The 17,166-nt window shown below is 61.9% G+C and overlaps 2 protein-coding genes across 2 annotated transcripts; both read right to left on the reverse strand.

Moving 5' to 3' along the window:
* Positions 1-415: 415 nt before the first annotated feature.
* Positions 416-1,420, reverse strand: LOC144380539 (melanoma-associated antigen 8-like). Its single transcript, XM_078064857.1, has one exon. The coding sequence runs from the start codon at positions 1,418-1,420 to the stop codon at positions 416-418; it is 1,005 nt and encodes a 334-aa protein (XP_077920983.1).
* A 2,316-nt stretch (positions 1,421-3,736) lies between these two features.
* On the reverse strand, positions 3,737-4,741 carry LOC144380540 (melanoma-associated antigen 10-like). Its single transcript, XM_078064858.1, has 2 exons — positions 4,662-4,741; positions 3,737-4,478 (listed from the first exon to the last, which is right to left on the reverse strand). Exons 1-2 carry the CDS (start codon positions 4,739-4,741, stop codon positions 3,737-3,739), a joined length of 822 nt encoding a protein of 273 aa, XP_077920984.1.
* Positions 4,742-17,166: the final 12,425 nt, after the last annotated feature.

Consider the following 17,166-nt stretch of genomic DNA (forward strand, 5'->3'; position numbering starts at 1 on the left):
GGAGGCAAGGGGTCCCAAATGGTTTCCAGGACATGACAAAACTCTTAACTCTTGAACTGGGTACGGACAACTGCTGCGGGGTGCATGTCACTCACACACTCCGCCGCTGAAACGGATGAAACCTTCTATGGCAAGGAACCCCACAGGACAGCTTCCTCAAGGACACCAAGCTCTGGATGTGGGAGTCATCCCAGGGAACAACCAGCCCCACCCTCAGGAGGCTCCTTGCCATGCTTTCTTCCCCCAACCCTCCCTGGCCCTGCACTCCTTAAAATGCCCAGGGCTCTATCTTCACGCACAACCACAAACACACACAGGGAAAGACCAACAAGCAGCCTCACTTCAAGCCCAGCATCCTGGAGGAGAAGCTGCCGACCCCACCAAAGCCTGGAAAGGGCCTGGCGGACCCCGGGGCTCAGGCCCCCTCTTCCTCATCTCTCACAGCCCCTTCAGACAGGGCCAGGGAGGAAGCCGGCTGCGCGAGATTGACCCGGAGCAAATACTCCAGCATTTGCAACTTGCTGATTTCGGCGTGGGCCCTGGGACCCCACAGGAACTCATAGCGGGCAGGGTCGCTGCTGGGCACCTGCCGGTACTCCACGTACCCTTCCTGCACCCAGACATTGGTGAGGAGCTCCCTGGGCTCCCCATAGATGACGTGCTCCTGGCCGGCATACACCCCCATGGCCCCCAGCTCTTCCCAAACCTCCTCCTCGGGGGCATGGTCGCCGTTCAGGAGGATAAACCCCAGGAACACCACCAGGAGGCCGGTCTTGGGCACTTCCTGCTCACTGCTCAGCATCCCATCACAGGTGAGGCCCAGGACAGGGACCAGGATGTAAGAGTGGTCGCCGGGGTCCACTTCCTTCACATCCACGCCAAAGACCAGCCGCACGCACTCGGAGGCTCGGCCCAAGATCACGGGGAAGGTATCCTGGTCATCCTCGCCGACGATCTCCAGCATCTCTGCCTGACTGGTCGGCTCCTTGGTGCGATACTTGAGGAGCAGGAACTCCACCAGGTCGGCCACTTTCCCCTGGACTACGTTTTGGTGCCGCGGCTGGGCTTCTTCGGGGTCCTCCCAGGTGCTCGACCCCTCCTCATCGGGGCTGCTGGAGCCCTGGTCAGGCTGGCTCTGGGCAGTGGCTGCCGGGGCACTGGGGGAGGGGCAGGCACTCACCGAGCTCTGGGGAGGACTCTGGAACCCAGCAGCAGACCCCTCCTCAGACGGGACCAGAAACAGGGCAGAGCAGGAGACAGATGGGACGGTGGACTGGGAGGAGGCGGAGGTGGAAAAGGACAAGGGGGGGCATGGGGCCTCCTCCTCCCCAGCCCCAGACAGCTGTGCGTCCACCAGGCCCTGGGCCGGGCCGGGGGCTTCTTCCAGCTTCCAGAGCTCACTCGTCTGACCCAGGGGCATGGCGTTTGTGTCTGGCTGAACCTGAAGAAAGATATGGGACGGCTCTTCAGGGCGCAGCCCGGGCAGCAGAGGCCTGAAGTCCCGGAGCTGACAGTGCGCTGCGTCGGGCTTGGGTGCTGAGGGGTCCCCTCTGGGCTGGGATGGGCGAGCCCCTGGCCCCATGCTCAGAGCACGTACCTCACCTTGACCACTGGCACTCACCTGCACCTCCCCTGCTCTGGGACCTTAGAGGCTCCTGCCTCAGACCTAGGCCTCAACGCTGAGTTCTTGAAGCCCCTGGAGTACAAGAGGAGGAGTCACTTCAGGGAGCAGACACAGAGCACGGCACACGGGGCCCAGTGGGGCAGGAGGGCTGGGGCGGACTCTGTGAGGTCCCCACCAGTCCAAGCTGGGCGGTCCCCTCCTTGGCCTCTCAGGGGACTGCTATTTCCCCTGGCAGGGCCTGGGCCCCCCTCCCGCAGCCTGAGGCCAAAGGGTCACAGCAAGACCACGCAGCCCTGAGACTCCACAGAAGGTAAGCGAGGGGGCCCACATGTGCCCACGCCTGCCAAAGGTCTAAGGGCTCGTCACGGAACCCCAGGGATGGCCAAGCTCGGGGTTCCATCGGTGCCGGGATGGGCGCACCTCTCCGTCTATACCCGGACCCCACAGAAGGCCTGGGAAAACTCCCTGTGTTGACCAGAGGCCACCCTCCTGGTGCCGAGGCCTCATCTCTGGGAGACACCAGAAGGAAAAGTCAGGAGAAATGACTTGGCCCACCGATCGCCCGTCTCCCCATGGCTGACGGAAGCGGCAGGGTAGGCCTGGGCCCTGAGGATCCTGCTGTGGGAGGCATCCCCTCATTTCTCATCTCCCCCCAACAATCAGGGCCAGACCCAGAGCCAGGGCACCTGCCTCCTCTGCTACCTGAGTCCAGACCCTCAGGCCCTGGCCCTCTCCGTCCTGAGAGGAAGGATCTGGAGAGGAGGAGGGACTCAGCCTGACAGGCCCCGCCCAGGGTTCCAGGGCTGCCAGGTAGGGGCTGGACAGATTCCTGGGCCATCACTTCCTTGTCCCGAGGGGTGGGTGGAAAAGGACGAGGGGGGGCATGGGGGCTCCTCCTCCCCAGGAGGGCCAGAGTCACAGATCAGCTTCCCGGGGACCAACTGCACAGAACCAATCACAGGGACCCTCTGGTCACCCCAGCCCCCCGCCCCTGGGGCCAGGCCCGGCTGGGGGCATTTCGACTGCAGTGCTCGCCCCGGGAGCCGCACTCCCCTCACCGTGCCTCCGCTTCTTCTGCGGGTCTCAGGGCACCCCTCCCCACCTTCCTGCCAGGACTGCGGCTGCTAGACACGGTCCCCTATGGCTGGGACGTGTCCTGCTTCTCCTAGTGTCCTCACTGCTCACCCACAGGGCCTTCCAGAGAGCAGAGCTCAGCCCATGTCTGGGAATCAAGGAGCCAGTGAGCAGGGCTCCCTCTGTGCTGGGAGGACGTTTCCCCCACTTTCTGGAAGAACCAGGCCAATGCACGAGCTCGCGTGTGTGCGCGTGCTTGCCTTTGGTATTTGCACAATGATGGCTGGGAAGGCATCAGAAGCAAGAACCAACAAAGTTTTATTTCTCCAGCTTCTGACCCCCGTCCCCTGCTTGTTCCATTCTTTCGCCTTTCCAACCCATCCCTAGGCCAATGCCCTGTGATTTTGGTCCAGAGATGAAACAAGTAGGCAAGGTGTCCAGGCTGGTGACCAGGACATGACAAAACTCTTTTTTTCTTAAAGGTATTTATTTATTTATTTTTTTTTTGAGAAAGAGCACACACAGAGGGAGAGAGACAAGCAGAGTCTCCACTGAGCAGGGAGCACAATGTGGGGTTCGATCCCAGGATCCTGAGATCATGACCTGAGCCGATGGCACATGCTTAACCAACAGCGGCCCCAGGCGCCCCCGGAACATGATAACACTCTTAACTCTTGAACTGGGTACGGACAAATGCTGCGGGGTGCATGTCACTCACACACTCCGCCGCTGAAACGGATGAAACCTTCTATGGCAAGGAACCCCACAGGACAGCTTCCTCAAGGACACCAAGCTCTGGATGTGGGAGTCATCCCAGGGAACAACCACCCCCACCCCCAGGAGGCTCCTTGCCCTCCTTTCTTCCCCCAACCCTCCCTGGCCCTGCACTCCTTCAAACGCCCAGGGCTCTGTCTTCACGCACACACACAAACACACACAGGGAAGGACCAACAAGCGGCCTCACTTCAAGCCCAGCATCCTGGAGGAGAAGCTGCCGACCCCACCAATGCCTGGAAAGGGCCTGGCAGATGCGGGGGCTCAGGCCCCCTCTTCCTCATCTCTCACAGCCCCTTCAGACAGGGCCAGGGAGGAAGCCGGCTGCGCGAGATTGACCCGGAGCAAATACTCCAGCATTTGCAACTTGCTGGTTTCGGCGTGGGCCCTGGGACCCCACAGGAACTCGTAGCGGGCAGGGTCGCTGCCGGGCACCTGCCGGTACTCCACGTACCCTTCCTGCACCCAGACATTGGTGAGGAGCTCCCTGGGCTCCCCATAGATGACGTGCTCCTGGCCAGCATACACCCCCATGTCCCCCAGCGCTTCCCACACCTCCTCCTCCGGGGCATGGTCGCTGTTCAGGAGGATAAACCCCAGGAGCACTACCAGGAGGCCGGTCTTGGGCACTTCATGCTCACTGCTCAGCATCCCATCCCAGGTGAGGCCCAGGACGGGGACCAGGATGTAGGAGTGGTCGGCGGGGTCCACTTCCTTCACATCCACGCCAAAGACCAGCCGCATGCACTCGGAGGCTCGGCCCAAGATCACAGGGAAGGCATCCTGGTCATCCTCGCCGACGATCTCCAGCATCTCTGCCTGGCTGGTCGGCTCCTTGGTGCGATACTTGAGGAGCAGGAACTCCACCAGGTCGACCACCTTCCCCTGGACTACGTTTTGGTGCCCCGGCTGGGCTTCTTCGGGCGCCTCCCAGGTGCTCGACCCCTCCTCATCGGGGCTGCTGGAGCCCTGGTCAGGCTGGCTCTGGGCAGTGGCTGCCGGGGCACTGGGGGAGGGGCAGGCACTCACAGAGCTCTGGGGAGGACTCTGGAACCCAGCAGCAGACCCCTCCTCCGAGGGGACCAGAAAAAGGGCAGAGCAGGAGACAGATGGGACGGTGGACTGGGAGGAGGCGGAGGTGGAGAAGGAGGAGGGGGCGCATGGGGCCTCCTCCTCCCCAGCCCCGGACAGCTGTGCCTCCACCAGGCCCTGGGCCGGGCCTGGGTCTTCCTCCAGCTTCCAGAGCTCACTCCTCTGACCCAGGGACATGGCGTTTGTGTCGGGCTGAATCTGAAGAAAGATGTGGGATGGCTCCTCAGGGCGCAGCCCAGGCAGCAGAGGCCTGAAGTCCCGGAGCTGACAGTGCGCTGCGTCGGGCTTGGGTGCTGAGGGGTCCCCTCTGGGCTGGGAGGGGCGAGCCCCTGGCCCCATGCTCAGAGCACGTACCTCACCTTGACCACTGGCACTCACCTGCACCTCCCCTGCTCTGGGACCTTAGAGGCTCCTGCCTCAGACCTAGGCCTCAACGCTGAGTTCCTGAAGCCCCTGGAGGACAAGAGGAGGAGTCACTTCAGGGAGCAGACACAGAGCACGGCACACGGGGCCCAGTGGGGCAGGAGGGCTGGGGCGGACTCTGTGAGGTCCCCACCAGTCCAAGCTGGGCGCTCCCCTCCTTGGCCTCTCAGGGGACTGCTATTTCCCCTGGCAGGGCCTGGGCCCCCCTCCCGCAGCCTGAGGCCAAAGGGTCACAGCAAGACCATGCAGCCCTGAGACCCCAAAGAAGGTAAGCGAGGGGGCCCACATGTGCCCACGCCTGCCAAAGGTCTAAGGGCTCGTCACGGAACCCCAGGGATGGCCAAGCTCGGGGTTCCTTCTGTGCCGGGATGGGCGCACCTCTCCGTCTATACCCTGACCCCACGGAAGGCCTGGGAAAACTCCCTGTGTTGACCTGAGGCCACCCTCCTGGTGCCGAGGCCTCATCTCTGGGAGACACCAGAAGGAAAAGTCAGGAGAAAGAACTTGGCCCACCGATCGCCCGTCTCCCCATGGCTCACAGAATCAGCAGGGTAGACCTGGGCCCTGAGGATCCTGCTGTGGGAGGCATCCCCTCATTTCTCATCTCCCCCCAACAGTCAGGGCCAGACCCAGAGCCAGGGCACCTGCCTCCTCTGCTACCTGAGTCCAGTCCCTCAGGCCCTGGCCCTCCCCATCCTGAGAAGACGGATCTGGAGAGGAGGAGGGACTCAAACTGGCAGGCCCTGCCCAGGGTTCCAGGGCCGCCAGGTAGGGGCTGGACAGATTCCTGGGCCATCACTTCCTTGTCCGGAGGGGTGGGTTAGGAGTCACTCACTTCTCCCTCGGGTGCCCCCATGTTGACTCTTGGCAGGAGCAGGGACTCCTGTGTGTCTCCAAGGTGGGCTTCCCCAGATGACCTGACCCCGACCTCTCCCAGCGTGGGGCTCACCTCCCTGAGAGCTCCGAGAGGAGGGTGAGGGGCCACCACGTCCTTGTTCACGGCCACGTCTACATCCCCCACCCTCAGCCCCCGGCAAGATCCCAAAGGGCTGGCAGTAGGGACCGGCCCCTCTGTCCTGGGGTGGGGGTGCCCTCAGACCCCCAGGACGCTAATCCTCTTTCTTCCTGCCAGGGCCCGCCCTTCTTCCAGGTCCCCAAAGTGAGACAGAAGCCATGTGCCCCTCAGACAAAGACCTCACCTCCCTGAGGACTCCCACCTTCTGGCCCATGAGACAAGTGAGCACGCATGCCACTTTGGGCCACCGCTGACCGACCCTGCCTGGATCGGGCACGGCCAGACTCCAGTGCACTGGCCTCTTTGCTGAGATGGGGTGGAGGGGGTACGGCCAGTCCTCCCCCAGGGTCCTCACCCTGACTCCCAACCGGACCTGTGCCCCGCTCCCCCCGACCCCACCCTCCACCCTCACACACACACAGGCCCGCTACACCCCAGGCCCGCTCCTTCTCACCACAGGCCCTCAGTCTCTAACAGCCAGATGTGGACCTCAGGACAGGAGGCATGGGCTCCTCCTCCACAGGAGCCACCTCCCTGGCCTGAACTTAGTGCGGCCCAGTCGGTCCTCCCTCTAGTCCTCCCCTTCCAACCTGGCAGGCCCGGGGTCAGCCTGGGCAGCCCTGAAGCCTGCTCCTTCCACCCAGACCCCAGGCTCTGGGAGATGTGGCTGGGAAGTCAGGGCACGCCCTGTGTGATCATCTGGCCCCGGGGCCTCCCGGGACCGAATCTCTTCGCTGTCCCCAAAACCGCAGTCCTCCTTCTGGTCCTCGCATTTCCACCCAGCAACACGTGGGCCATTCCCCCCCACCCCCATGCTTGAGGCAGTGCTCCATCCAAATGGCCATGGGTTCTCGGATGCCCTGAGGCCAAAGTGGCCATGCACCGTGTGGGCTCACCCATCCCAGGAGACTGCGGTGGCTGAATCAGGGCCGCGGTCCTGTGGGCTCCCGGGGGACTCCCTTGGGGGTCCTCGCCTCGAGCCCTAGCAGGTCCTAGGCCCCTTCGTCTGCTGTCCCTAGGCCGTCCGCCAACACCAAGGCCCTCCCTGCCCTGAGCCCACCGGGATAAGTCTGTGGCCAACTCCTGCGGCCACGAAGCCTAGGGCTCCCCGGGGCTGAGAGCGGGGTCTGAGATGGGGCGTCCAGGTCTCCCGGGCCTTCTTCTGATCTCCACCACGACTCCCTGGGTGCCTCTGCCTTTGCCTGTCTCTACTGCCTACGGATCCGCTCCCGGGCACCGGGGCATCCAGCCTCTGCGAGACCCAGATGGGCAAGTGGGGACACACAAGCGCACGCACGAACACAAACGGGGTGTCCCCGTCCTCCACTCGGGCCTCTAGGGACTGCCTCTGGGCTGGGGTCCAGGGTCTCTCAGTCCTCCCTCGGCAACTTCAGCGTGAAGCCCGACAGGACCTGGGCCCGCCCCTCTGCCCGCCTGAGGGAGGCTCTGCTCCTTCGACCCGTCAAGATCCCAGGTTCTCGGGAGACCCAGATGCAGAAGTCCGGCCGCTCTGGGCTCGTGTCCCCATCCCGCCCAGGGGGCCTCCCTAGACTGACATCATGGCAGCAATGTCCACAATAGCCAAACTGTGGAAAGAGCCAAGATGTCCATCAACAGATGAATGGATAAAGAAGATGTGGTATATATACACAATGGAATATTATGCGGCCATCAAAAGGAATGAGATCTTGCCATTTGCAACGACGTGGATGGAACTGGAGGGTATTATGCTGAGCGAAATAAGTCAAACAGAGAAAGACATGTATCATATGACCTCACTGATATGAGGAATTCTTAATCTCAGGAAACAAACTGAGGGTTGCTGGAGTGGGGGGTGGGGTGGGAGGGATGGGGTGACTGGGTGATGGACACTGGGGAGGGTATGTGTTCTGGTAAGCGCTGTGAATTGTGCAAGACTGTTGAATCTCAGATCTGTACCTCTGAAACAAATAATGCAATATATGTTAAGAAAGAAAAAAAGAAGAAGAAGAATGTAGCAGGAGGGGAAGAATGAAGGGGGGGAAATCGGAGGGGGAGAAGAACCATGAGAGACGATGGACTCTGAAAAACAAACTGAGGGTTCTAGAGGGGAGGGGGGTGGGAGGATGGGTTAGCCTGGTGATGGGTATTGAGGAGGGCACGTTCTGCATGGAGCACTGGGTGTTATGCACAAACAATGAATCATGGAACACTATATCTAAAACTAATGATGTAATGTATGGGGATTAACATAACAATAAAAAAATTAAAAAAAATAAAAAGACCCCAGGTTTTCGGTAGACCCAGAGGCAGAAGTCCGGCCGCTCTGGGCTCGTGTCCCCATCCCGCCCAGGGGGGCCTCCCTAGACTGACATCATGGGTGGGCTTCTAGAGGGCTCCCCTCTGTCCTCCCCACGCCACGCCCCCGCCACTGGGTCGCCAGGGCCCTCCCCTCTGCCCACCTGAGCATCTGCTCCTTTCATCAGGCCCTGGCCTCAGTCGCTCAGAGACCCGGATGCGGAAGTCCGGACTCACCACGTGGTCCCATCCTCCACCCCCCCCAACGGACCTTCCCTGACTGACGCTGTGCTGGGGTCCGGGGACCCTCTGTCCTCCCTCTGCATCCTCAGCGTGAAGTCCAGCAGGACCTGGGTCCTCCCCTCTGCCCACCGGAGGGAGGCCCTGCTCTTTCGGCCAAAGACCCCAGTGTCTCTGAGACCCGGATGCAGAAATCCGGACTCACCACGTGCTCGATCCCCTCCCCCACGGACCTTCCCTGACTGACGCTGTGCTGGGGTCCGGGGACCCTCTGTCCTCCCTCTGCAACCTCACCATGAAGCCCAGCAGGACCTGAGCCCGCCCCTCTGCCCACGGGAGGGAGGCCCTGCTCCTTCGGCCAAAGACCCCAGAGTCTCTGAGACCCGGGTGCGGAAGTCCGGACTCACCACGTGCTCGATCCCCTCCCCCACGGACCTTCCCTGACTGACGCTGTGCTGGGGTCCGGGGACCCTCAGTCCTCCCTCCGCATCCTCAGCGTGAAGCCCAGCAGGACCTGGGCCCGGCCCTCTGCCCGCCTGAGGGAGGCCCTGCTCCTTCCGCCAAGGCCCCTAGTCTCTCGGGACACCCGGACACACCAGTCCGGCCGCACTGGCCGCGTGTCCCCATCCCGCCCAGCGGCCGTCCCGGACTCACCCTGGGGCCCGACCTCGGTGAGGTCCCCTCTGTCCTGCGCTCGAGAGTCCCTCGGTCCTGGCCCCGATCCATCCCCACCCCGTCCCCACCTGGACCCCCTGGGGCTCCCTGTGCCCCCGCCCCTTCCCGACCTGGCATCCTTCCCCTCTGACCAAGGTCCTAAGCTCCGTCAGAGCCCCGAGGCGCGTTTCACCGGACGGACGCCACCTGTGGCCACCCTCCCCGGGGGGCCCCCAGGGCCTGGCCGCGGCAGGGCCCGAGGGGCTGGACCTGAGCGCCGAAGAGTGGCCCCCACAGTCCTCCGTCTGCCCCCGGAACCCGCTCCAGGGAGGGCCCGGGCCCGTCCCTCTGGGGACCCGTGTCCTCGGTCCTGGGCCCCGGCGGGAGGGGCTCAGCGGGACGACGCTGTCCCCGCCCGGGGTGTCTCGGGGCTGCCGGCATGGGCCACCTGGCTCCTGGGGGTCCCCCCACTCTGTGCTCCCTCACGGGTGGGCCTACCTGCACGCCTGGCCTGGCCCGACCGAGATCCGGCCTCCCACACACGGCGGTCCCGGCGTCTCCCACGCCTCCGAGGCGGAAGTCGGCGCTCGTCACATCCGGACCCCATAGGAAGGGGTCCCCTCGGGCTGACAGCACGTCGGGCGGACATGGGTTCCGGGGTGGGCTACGTGGGGGCAGGAGAGGGGAGCGGGCAGGCCGGGGGTCCCCCGGTCCTCCCTGGGCTCCTCACCTGGACCCCGCCCGGCAAGGTTGGGGCCCCGCCCCCGGCACCCCGCTGAGCCCGTGCCCGTGCACCTCACACATAGGCTCGCACCCTGCCCCCCGCCTTCCCTGACACGGAGGCAGAGACTGGAGTCTGGCAGTGTCGCCACCCAGCTTGCCGGTGACCAGCTGCACAGAGGCAATCACGGGGACCCTCTGGTCACCCCAGCCCCCCGCCCCCGGGCCAGGCCCGGCCGGGGGCATTTCCACTGCAGTGCTCGCCCCGGGAGCCGCACCCCCCTCACCGTGCCTCCGCTTCTTCTGCGGGTCTCAGCGCACCCCTCCCCACCTTCCTGCCAGGACTGCGGCTGCTAGACACGGTCCCCTATGGCTGGGACGTGTCCTGCTTCTCCTAGTGTCCTCACTGCTCACCCACAGGGCCTTCCAGAGAGCAGAGCTCAGCCCAGGTCTGGGAATCAAGGAGCCAGTGAGCAGGGCTCCCTCTGTGCTGAGACGAGGTTTCCCCTCCTTTGTGGAAGAACTAGGCCAATGCAGGAGCACGTGTTTGTGTGTGTGTTTGTGTGCGTGTGCACACTCGCGCCCGCACTTGCCTTTGGCGTTTGCACAATGATGGCCGGGAAGGCATCAGAAGCGAGAACCCACAAGATTTTATTTCTCCAGTTCCTGACCCCCGTCCTTTGCCTGCTCCGTTCTTTCTCCTTTCCAACCCATCTCCAGGCCAATGCCCTGTGATTTCGGTCCAGAGCCCAAACAAGGAGGCAAGGTCTCCCAGCGTGTATAGTGTTGCACTATAACGGTGTATACGTGGAGATTACATATATATGTGTGCAGATTTTCCTGTCATGTATTCTCATGCATCAACTGGCTGACTTATTCATATACTCTCCCACTATCAACCTTCGCCAACCGTCACTCCTCTTGTGACAAACCAGATGTTGGGGGTGATGTGGAGCATCAGAAATTCTCATCCTCAGTTGGTGGGTATGCAAAATTGTTCAACCAGTTTTAAGATAATGATGCTGTTTCTTACATATGTAGACGTATTCTACCATATGATCCAGGAGCCATATGGGTATTTACCCAAAGAAGTTGAAAACTTCTGTCCTCGCAAGAACCTTCGCATTGATGTTTATATCTGCTTTTCTCCTAATTTCCTAAGCATAGATGCAACCAAGATGTCTTTCAGTTGGTTAATGGATAAACTCTAGGACATCCAGATAATGGAATATTACGGGGCACTCAAAAGAAATGAGCTATCAAGCCATGAAAAGAACCGGAGAAAACGGAAATGCGTATTACGAAGTGAAATGGTCCAGTGTGGAAAGGCTCCATTTTGTATGTTTCCAACTCAATGACATTCTATAAAGGGAAAATTAGGGAGACAGTAAAAGGATCCCTGGTTGCCCAGGGCTGTGTGGGGAGGAAGGAATGGACAGAGTCGTGAAAATGTCTGATACTGTCCTGACGGATACGTGTCATCCTACTTTAGTGCAAACCCATAGAAAACAAATACCAGGTGTGAACATTAGTGGGTACTATGGGCATTGGGTGATTATGATGAGTCCACGGACCTTCATCAGTTATGACCACTGTGCCACTCTGGTGGGCGATGTTGATATTATGGGAGTCTATGTAGGTGTGTGGCAGTTGATAAGTGGGAAATCTGTGTACATTCCTGTTTCTGTGCACCTAAATGTGTTCTAAAACATGTAAAGTCTTTTAAAAGACACACAGTATGAACAGCAGTACTTGAACAACAAAACAGGAGAAAGCCCTGGGGGGACACTTAAGAATGCTGAGCAGGTTCTTGTGTCTGGGGCGGGGACGTGGGGAGCAGCAGGGGTGTGGGGAGGGAAGGTAGGCTGCCTGGATGCAGCTGAAAACATGGGTACTGGGAATGATTTTCAACTTCTGCCCCTACTTCCTTGCACAGATCTGACACACGACCTCAGAGGACACATGCCAGTAGCCTTGGGGAAGTATCAGGACAGCAGAGAACATGGCAGTGATGGAGGCAAATGGTTCTGGATCCTGTGCTTTAGCTATCTAAGATCAGCTTCTTAGGTGAGGATGGCCCTTTCAAAAAATTATTGGAAGAGGATAGAAAGACTAGACCGGAAATAGCATAGTGAGTATCAAAACCAAATGCATATAGTATGAGCAGTTAGTCTTTCATAAAGGAAGTATATACACAGTCTACTCATGTATAAATACATACCTATAAAAATGCATCTATAACCAGAACATAAATGCATATTTACCTGTCGATGTCCATACCTATGTGATACGTACATGTGCGTGTACCTAAGCACATATCATGTACACACGCCATATATAAACCTAGGTCGTACACACACTAGGTAGAGATGGACAGCGTGTTTCTAACGATGATGGCGCACGACAAAGGACAACTGCCTGCAGCAGACCCTGCAATAGTGGATAACCCTAAAAACGTAGGACCTAACCCCAAACCTCCTGCAGCTGCTCAGCCTCTTCAGTAAACTAAATCTTTAACCGAATGTTTCTGAAGTCTGGCCGCCGGCCAAGGGACCCCTTGGGAAGGAGAGCTTCTCCTCTGACCCTGCCCCAGGGTCAAGGGCACTACAGCTTCACATCAGGCATCTGCCCCATGACTGTGTGTGCCACACAAGGGTAGAGGAGGGCCTCCTGGGTGAGGACAGAGAGGTCACATGTCCCAGAACACTGGGGGCCACCGAACCCTGCGGTGTCCCTGCCAGCGGCCCTGAGAGACCCCGGGCCCTGTGAGCAGGGGAGGCACAAGCCCCGCCAACCATCCCTCAAGTGCTCAAGGATGTCGGAGACTGAGAGCGTTGGTCTAAGGGGCACAGACTCAGGGCTGCCGAGTGCGGGGGCTCCATCCTGCCAGAGTCCAGGTGAGGAGCCCAGGGAGGACCGAGGGGCCCCCGGCCTGCCCGCTCCCCTCTCCTGCCCCCACGTAGCCCACCCCGGAACCCATGTCCGCCCGACGTGCTGTCAGCCCGAGGGGACCCCTTCCTATGGGGTCCGGATGTGACGAGTGCCGACTTCTGCCTCGGAGGCGTGAGAGACGCCGGGACCTCCGTGTGTGGGAGGCCGGATCTCGGTCGGGCCAGGCCAGGCGTGCAGGTAGGCCCACCCGTGAGGGAGCACAGAGTGGGGGGACCCCCAGGAGCCAGGTGGCCCATGCCGGCAGCCCCGAGACACCCCGGGCGGGGACAGCGTCGTCCCGCTGAGCCCCTCCCGCCGGGGCCCAGGACCGAGGACACGGGTCCCCAGAGGGACGGGCCCGGGCCCTCCCTGGAGCGGGTTCCGGGGGCAGACGGAGGACTGTGGGGGCCACTCTTCGGCGCTCAGGTCCAGCCCCTCGGGCCCTGCCGCGGCCAGGCCCTGGGGGCCCCCCGGGGAGGGTGGCCACAGGTGGCGTCCGTCCGGTGAAACGCGCCTCGGGGGTCTGAGGGAGCTTAGGACCTTGGTCAGAGGGGAAGGATGCCAGGTCGGGAAGGGGCGGGGGCACAGGGAGCCCCAGGGGGTCCAGGTGGGGACGGGGTGGGGATGGATCGGGGCCAGGACCGAGGGACTCTCGAGCTCAGGACACAGGGGACCTCACCGAGGTCGGGCCCCAGGGTGAGTCCGGGACGGCCGCTGGGCGGGATGGGGACACGCGGCCAGTGCGGCCGGACTGGTGCGTCCGGGTGTCCCGAGAGACTAGGGGCCTTGGCGGAAGGAGCAGGGCCTCCCTCAGGCGGGCAGAGGGCCGGGCCCAGGTCCTGCTGGGAATCAGTCAGGGAAGGTCCATGATGGGGGCGGGGGGGAAAGATGGGAACACGTGGTGAGTCTGGACTTCCGCATCAGAGTCACTGAGAGACTGAGGGCCTGGTGGAAGGAGCAGATGCTCTAGTGGGCAGAGGGGAGGGCCCCGGCACGAACGGGAGGGGAGTCCAAGGATGAACCTTGAGGGAGGACAGAGGGGACCACAGCAGAAGCCCCCCTGTGATGCCAGTCCGGGGAGGCCTTCCGGGTGAGATGAGGACACGCGGCCAGTGCAGCCGGACTGGTGCATCCGGGTCTCCCGAGAGACTCTGGGGTCTTTGGCGGAAGGAGCAGGGCCTCCCTCAAGTGGGCAGAGGGGTGGGCCCAGGTCCTGCTGGGGTTCAGGTGAGGATGCAGAGGGAGGACATAGGGACCCTGGACCCCAGCATAGCGTCAGTCTGGGAAGGTCTGTGAGGGGGGATGGGAACACGTGGTTAGTCCGGACTTCCACATCCGGGTCTCAGAGACACTAGGGGGCCTTGGCAGAAGGAGCAGGGCCTCCCTCCGGTGGGCAGAGGGGCGGGCCCAGGTCCTGCTGGGCTTTATGGTGAGGATGCAGAGGGAGGACTGAGGGACCCTGGACCCCAGCACAGCGTCAGTTAGGGAAGGCCCATGAGGGGAGATGGGAACACGTGGTGAGTCCGGACTTCCGCATCCGGGTCTCAGAGACACTGGGGGCCTTGGCGGAAGGAGCAGGCCTCCCTCAGGCGGGCAGAGGGCCGGGCCCAGGTCCTGCTGGGCTTCACGCTGAGGATGCGGAGGGAGGACTGAGGGTCCCCGGACCCCCGCAGAGCGTCAGTCAGGGAAGGTCCGTGGGGGAGGGGATCGAGCACGTGGTGAGTCCGGACTTCCGCATCCGGGTCTCAGAGACCTGGGGTCTTTGGCAGAAGGAGCAGGGCCTCCCTCCGGTGGGCAGAGGGGCGGGCTCAGGTCCTGCTGGGCTTTATGGTGAGGATGCAGAGGGAGGACTGAGGGTCCCCGGACCCCAGCACAGCGTCAGTTAGGGAAGGCCCATGAGGGGAGATGGGAACACGTGGTGAGTCCGGACTTCCGCATCCGGGTCTCAGAGACACTGGGGGCCTTGGCAGAAGGAGCAGGGCCTCCCTCAGGTGGGCAGAGAAGAGGGCCCAGGGGATAACCCGAGTCAAGGTATGAACTCTGAGGGAGGACAGAGGAGATCTCACAGAGGTTGGGCCATAGTGTCTGTCCAGGAAGATCTCTGGGGGGCGTGGGCATGCGAAGTGAGTCCCGACTTCAGGTTCGGGGTCTCAGAGAGCCAGGAGGTCTGGTGTAAGGAGCAGGGTCTCTAGTTGGCAGGCGCGGGGGGGGGGGGGGGGGCGGGAGGCGGGGGGAGGGGGGAGGAGCGCCCAGGTTCTGTCAGGAGTCAAGGTGGGAACCAGAGGGAGGAACGAGGGACCCTGGACCCAGTAGGGAATCAGTCCTGGGAGGCCCCAGGGTGGGACAACGCTGACATGAGGCACGTCCTGCCTTCTGCTCTGGGTCCCAGAGACACTGAGAGCTTGTTGTAAGGAGTGGCCCTCAGGAGCAGGGATGAGGGCACGGGCCATCCAGGGAGTCCGGATGGGGAACAGAGGATAGGGCTAAGGGACCCGAAGGAACCCCTCTCAGGGAATCCCTGGACTTTGTAGCGTGATGTGATGGCCACAGTCTTTGCCCGTGGCTCTCAGGGCAGTGAGGCTTTGGTCTGAGGCAACAGGCCTGGGGACAGCAGAGAGAGGATCAGCAGATGTGCTGCGGCTCCTGTTGAGATCCCTGAGGGAGGACTCAGGGAGGGACCTGGACTCCAGAACAGGGACAACGCACTGAAGCCTGCCCCTGCTGTCAGCCCCGGTAGGCCTGTTGGTGCCAAGTCCACAGGCAGTGTGTCAGGACGTCCGCATCCAGTTCTGACAGAGGCTGGGGGCCTGGTTTAAAAAACGGGGGGTCAGGAGCTGATGGGACTGCATGTGAGGACCCGGCGGGAGGACATGAGGGACCCTGGACCCCAGAACAGAGTCAGTCCTGGGAGGCCCCTGAGCGGGAGGAGGACGAGTGGCGCGTCGAGACATCCACATCCGGGTCTCAGAGAGGCCGGGGGTTGGGGTAAGAGGCGGATCCTCAGGTCAGCAGCAGGGAGGGCTCAGATCCTGCTGGAATCCAGGTGAGAACACTCAGGGAGAACTGAGGGGACCCTGGACCCCAGAACAGAGTCATCGATGGGAGGCCCTTGAGCAGCTGTCCGCCTGAGTCGCACCTCCGAATTTGGCCTTGGCTCTCAGGGATGTGCGGGGCGGTCAGAGGGGAAAGGACTCGGGACAGCAGAGGGCAGGGCCCCAGGTCTTGTTGGAGTCCAGGAGGGATGCAGGCTGAGAGCTGAAGACCGTAGAGCCTGAAACAGACAATGATTTTGTTGCCCTTGGGCTCCTTCTTCCATGTCCCCCAAGGTGGGGGGAGCAGCTGAAGTGTTTCCTGACGTCTGCACCCAGGGTCTGAAGGAGGTGAGCCTTGGTCTGAGGAGTGTGGCCTCAGGTCAGCAGAGGGTGGAGTCCCAAGACTCTGAGGGAGCACTGAGCTGACCCCCACCCAGACATAGGTGTCCCAAATGAAGTCCTGCCCCGGTGGTCAGTCCTGCGAGGCCAGGCCAGGTGTCAAGAAAAGTAAGCGCCCCACTTTCTCCTCTGGGTCTCACAAAGATGGTGGCCTTGGCCTGCAGGATGCATCCTGTGGTTAGAAGAAGGGATAGTTCCAGGTCCTGCTGAAAGTAAACATGAGCACCTTGAGGATAAAGAGTGGACCCCCGCCCCAGGACAGAGAGGCCAACCCCGATCTCAGCTCTTTGCGAATTGGGTGGGGTGCAGGGGGAGGGCGTGGATTGCTGCCTCCTCACCCTCCTCTCGGAGTGTGAGGACCATGCTGGGAGAGGTCGGAGTCAGGTCATCTGGAGAAGCCCACCTGGGAGACACACAGGAGTCCCTGCTCCTGCCAAGAGTCAGTGTGGGGACCCCCCGAGGGAGGGGTCAGTGGCTCCCAATGCACCCCTTGGGACAAGGAGGGGATGGCCCAGAAATCTGGCCAGCCCCTACCTGGCAGCCCTGGGAACCCTGGGTGGGGCCTGTCAGGCTGAACCCCTCCTCCTCTCCAGATCCCTGGTCTAAGGGAGGGGAGGGCCTGGGGCTGAGGGTCTGGACTCATGTAGCAGAGGAGTCAGGGGCCTTGGCTCTGGCTCTGGCCCTGGGGCCGGGGGGCGGGGGGGGGGTGGCCAGGAGTCGGTGGGCGGGGAGATGAGAAGTGAGAAATGAGGGGATGCCTCCCACAGCAGGATCCTCAGGGCCCAGGCCTACCCTGCCGCTTCTGTCAGCCATGGGGAGACGGGCGATCGGTGGGCCAAGTTATTTCTCCTGACTTTCCTTCTGGTGTCTCCCAGAGATGAGGCCTCGGCACCAGGAGGGTGGCCTCAGGT

Source organism: Halichoerus grypus, chromosome X, assembly GCF_964656455.1.
Source record: "Halichoerus grypus chromosome X, mHalGry1.hap1.1, whole genome shotgun sequence".
In the NCBI taxonomy this organism is placed as follows: Eukaryota; Metazoa; Chordata; class Mammalia; order Carnivora; family Phocidae; genus Halichoerus; species Halichoerus grypus.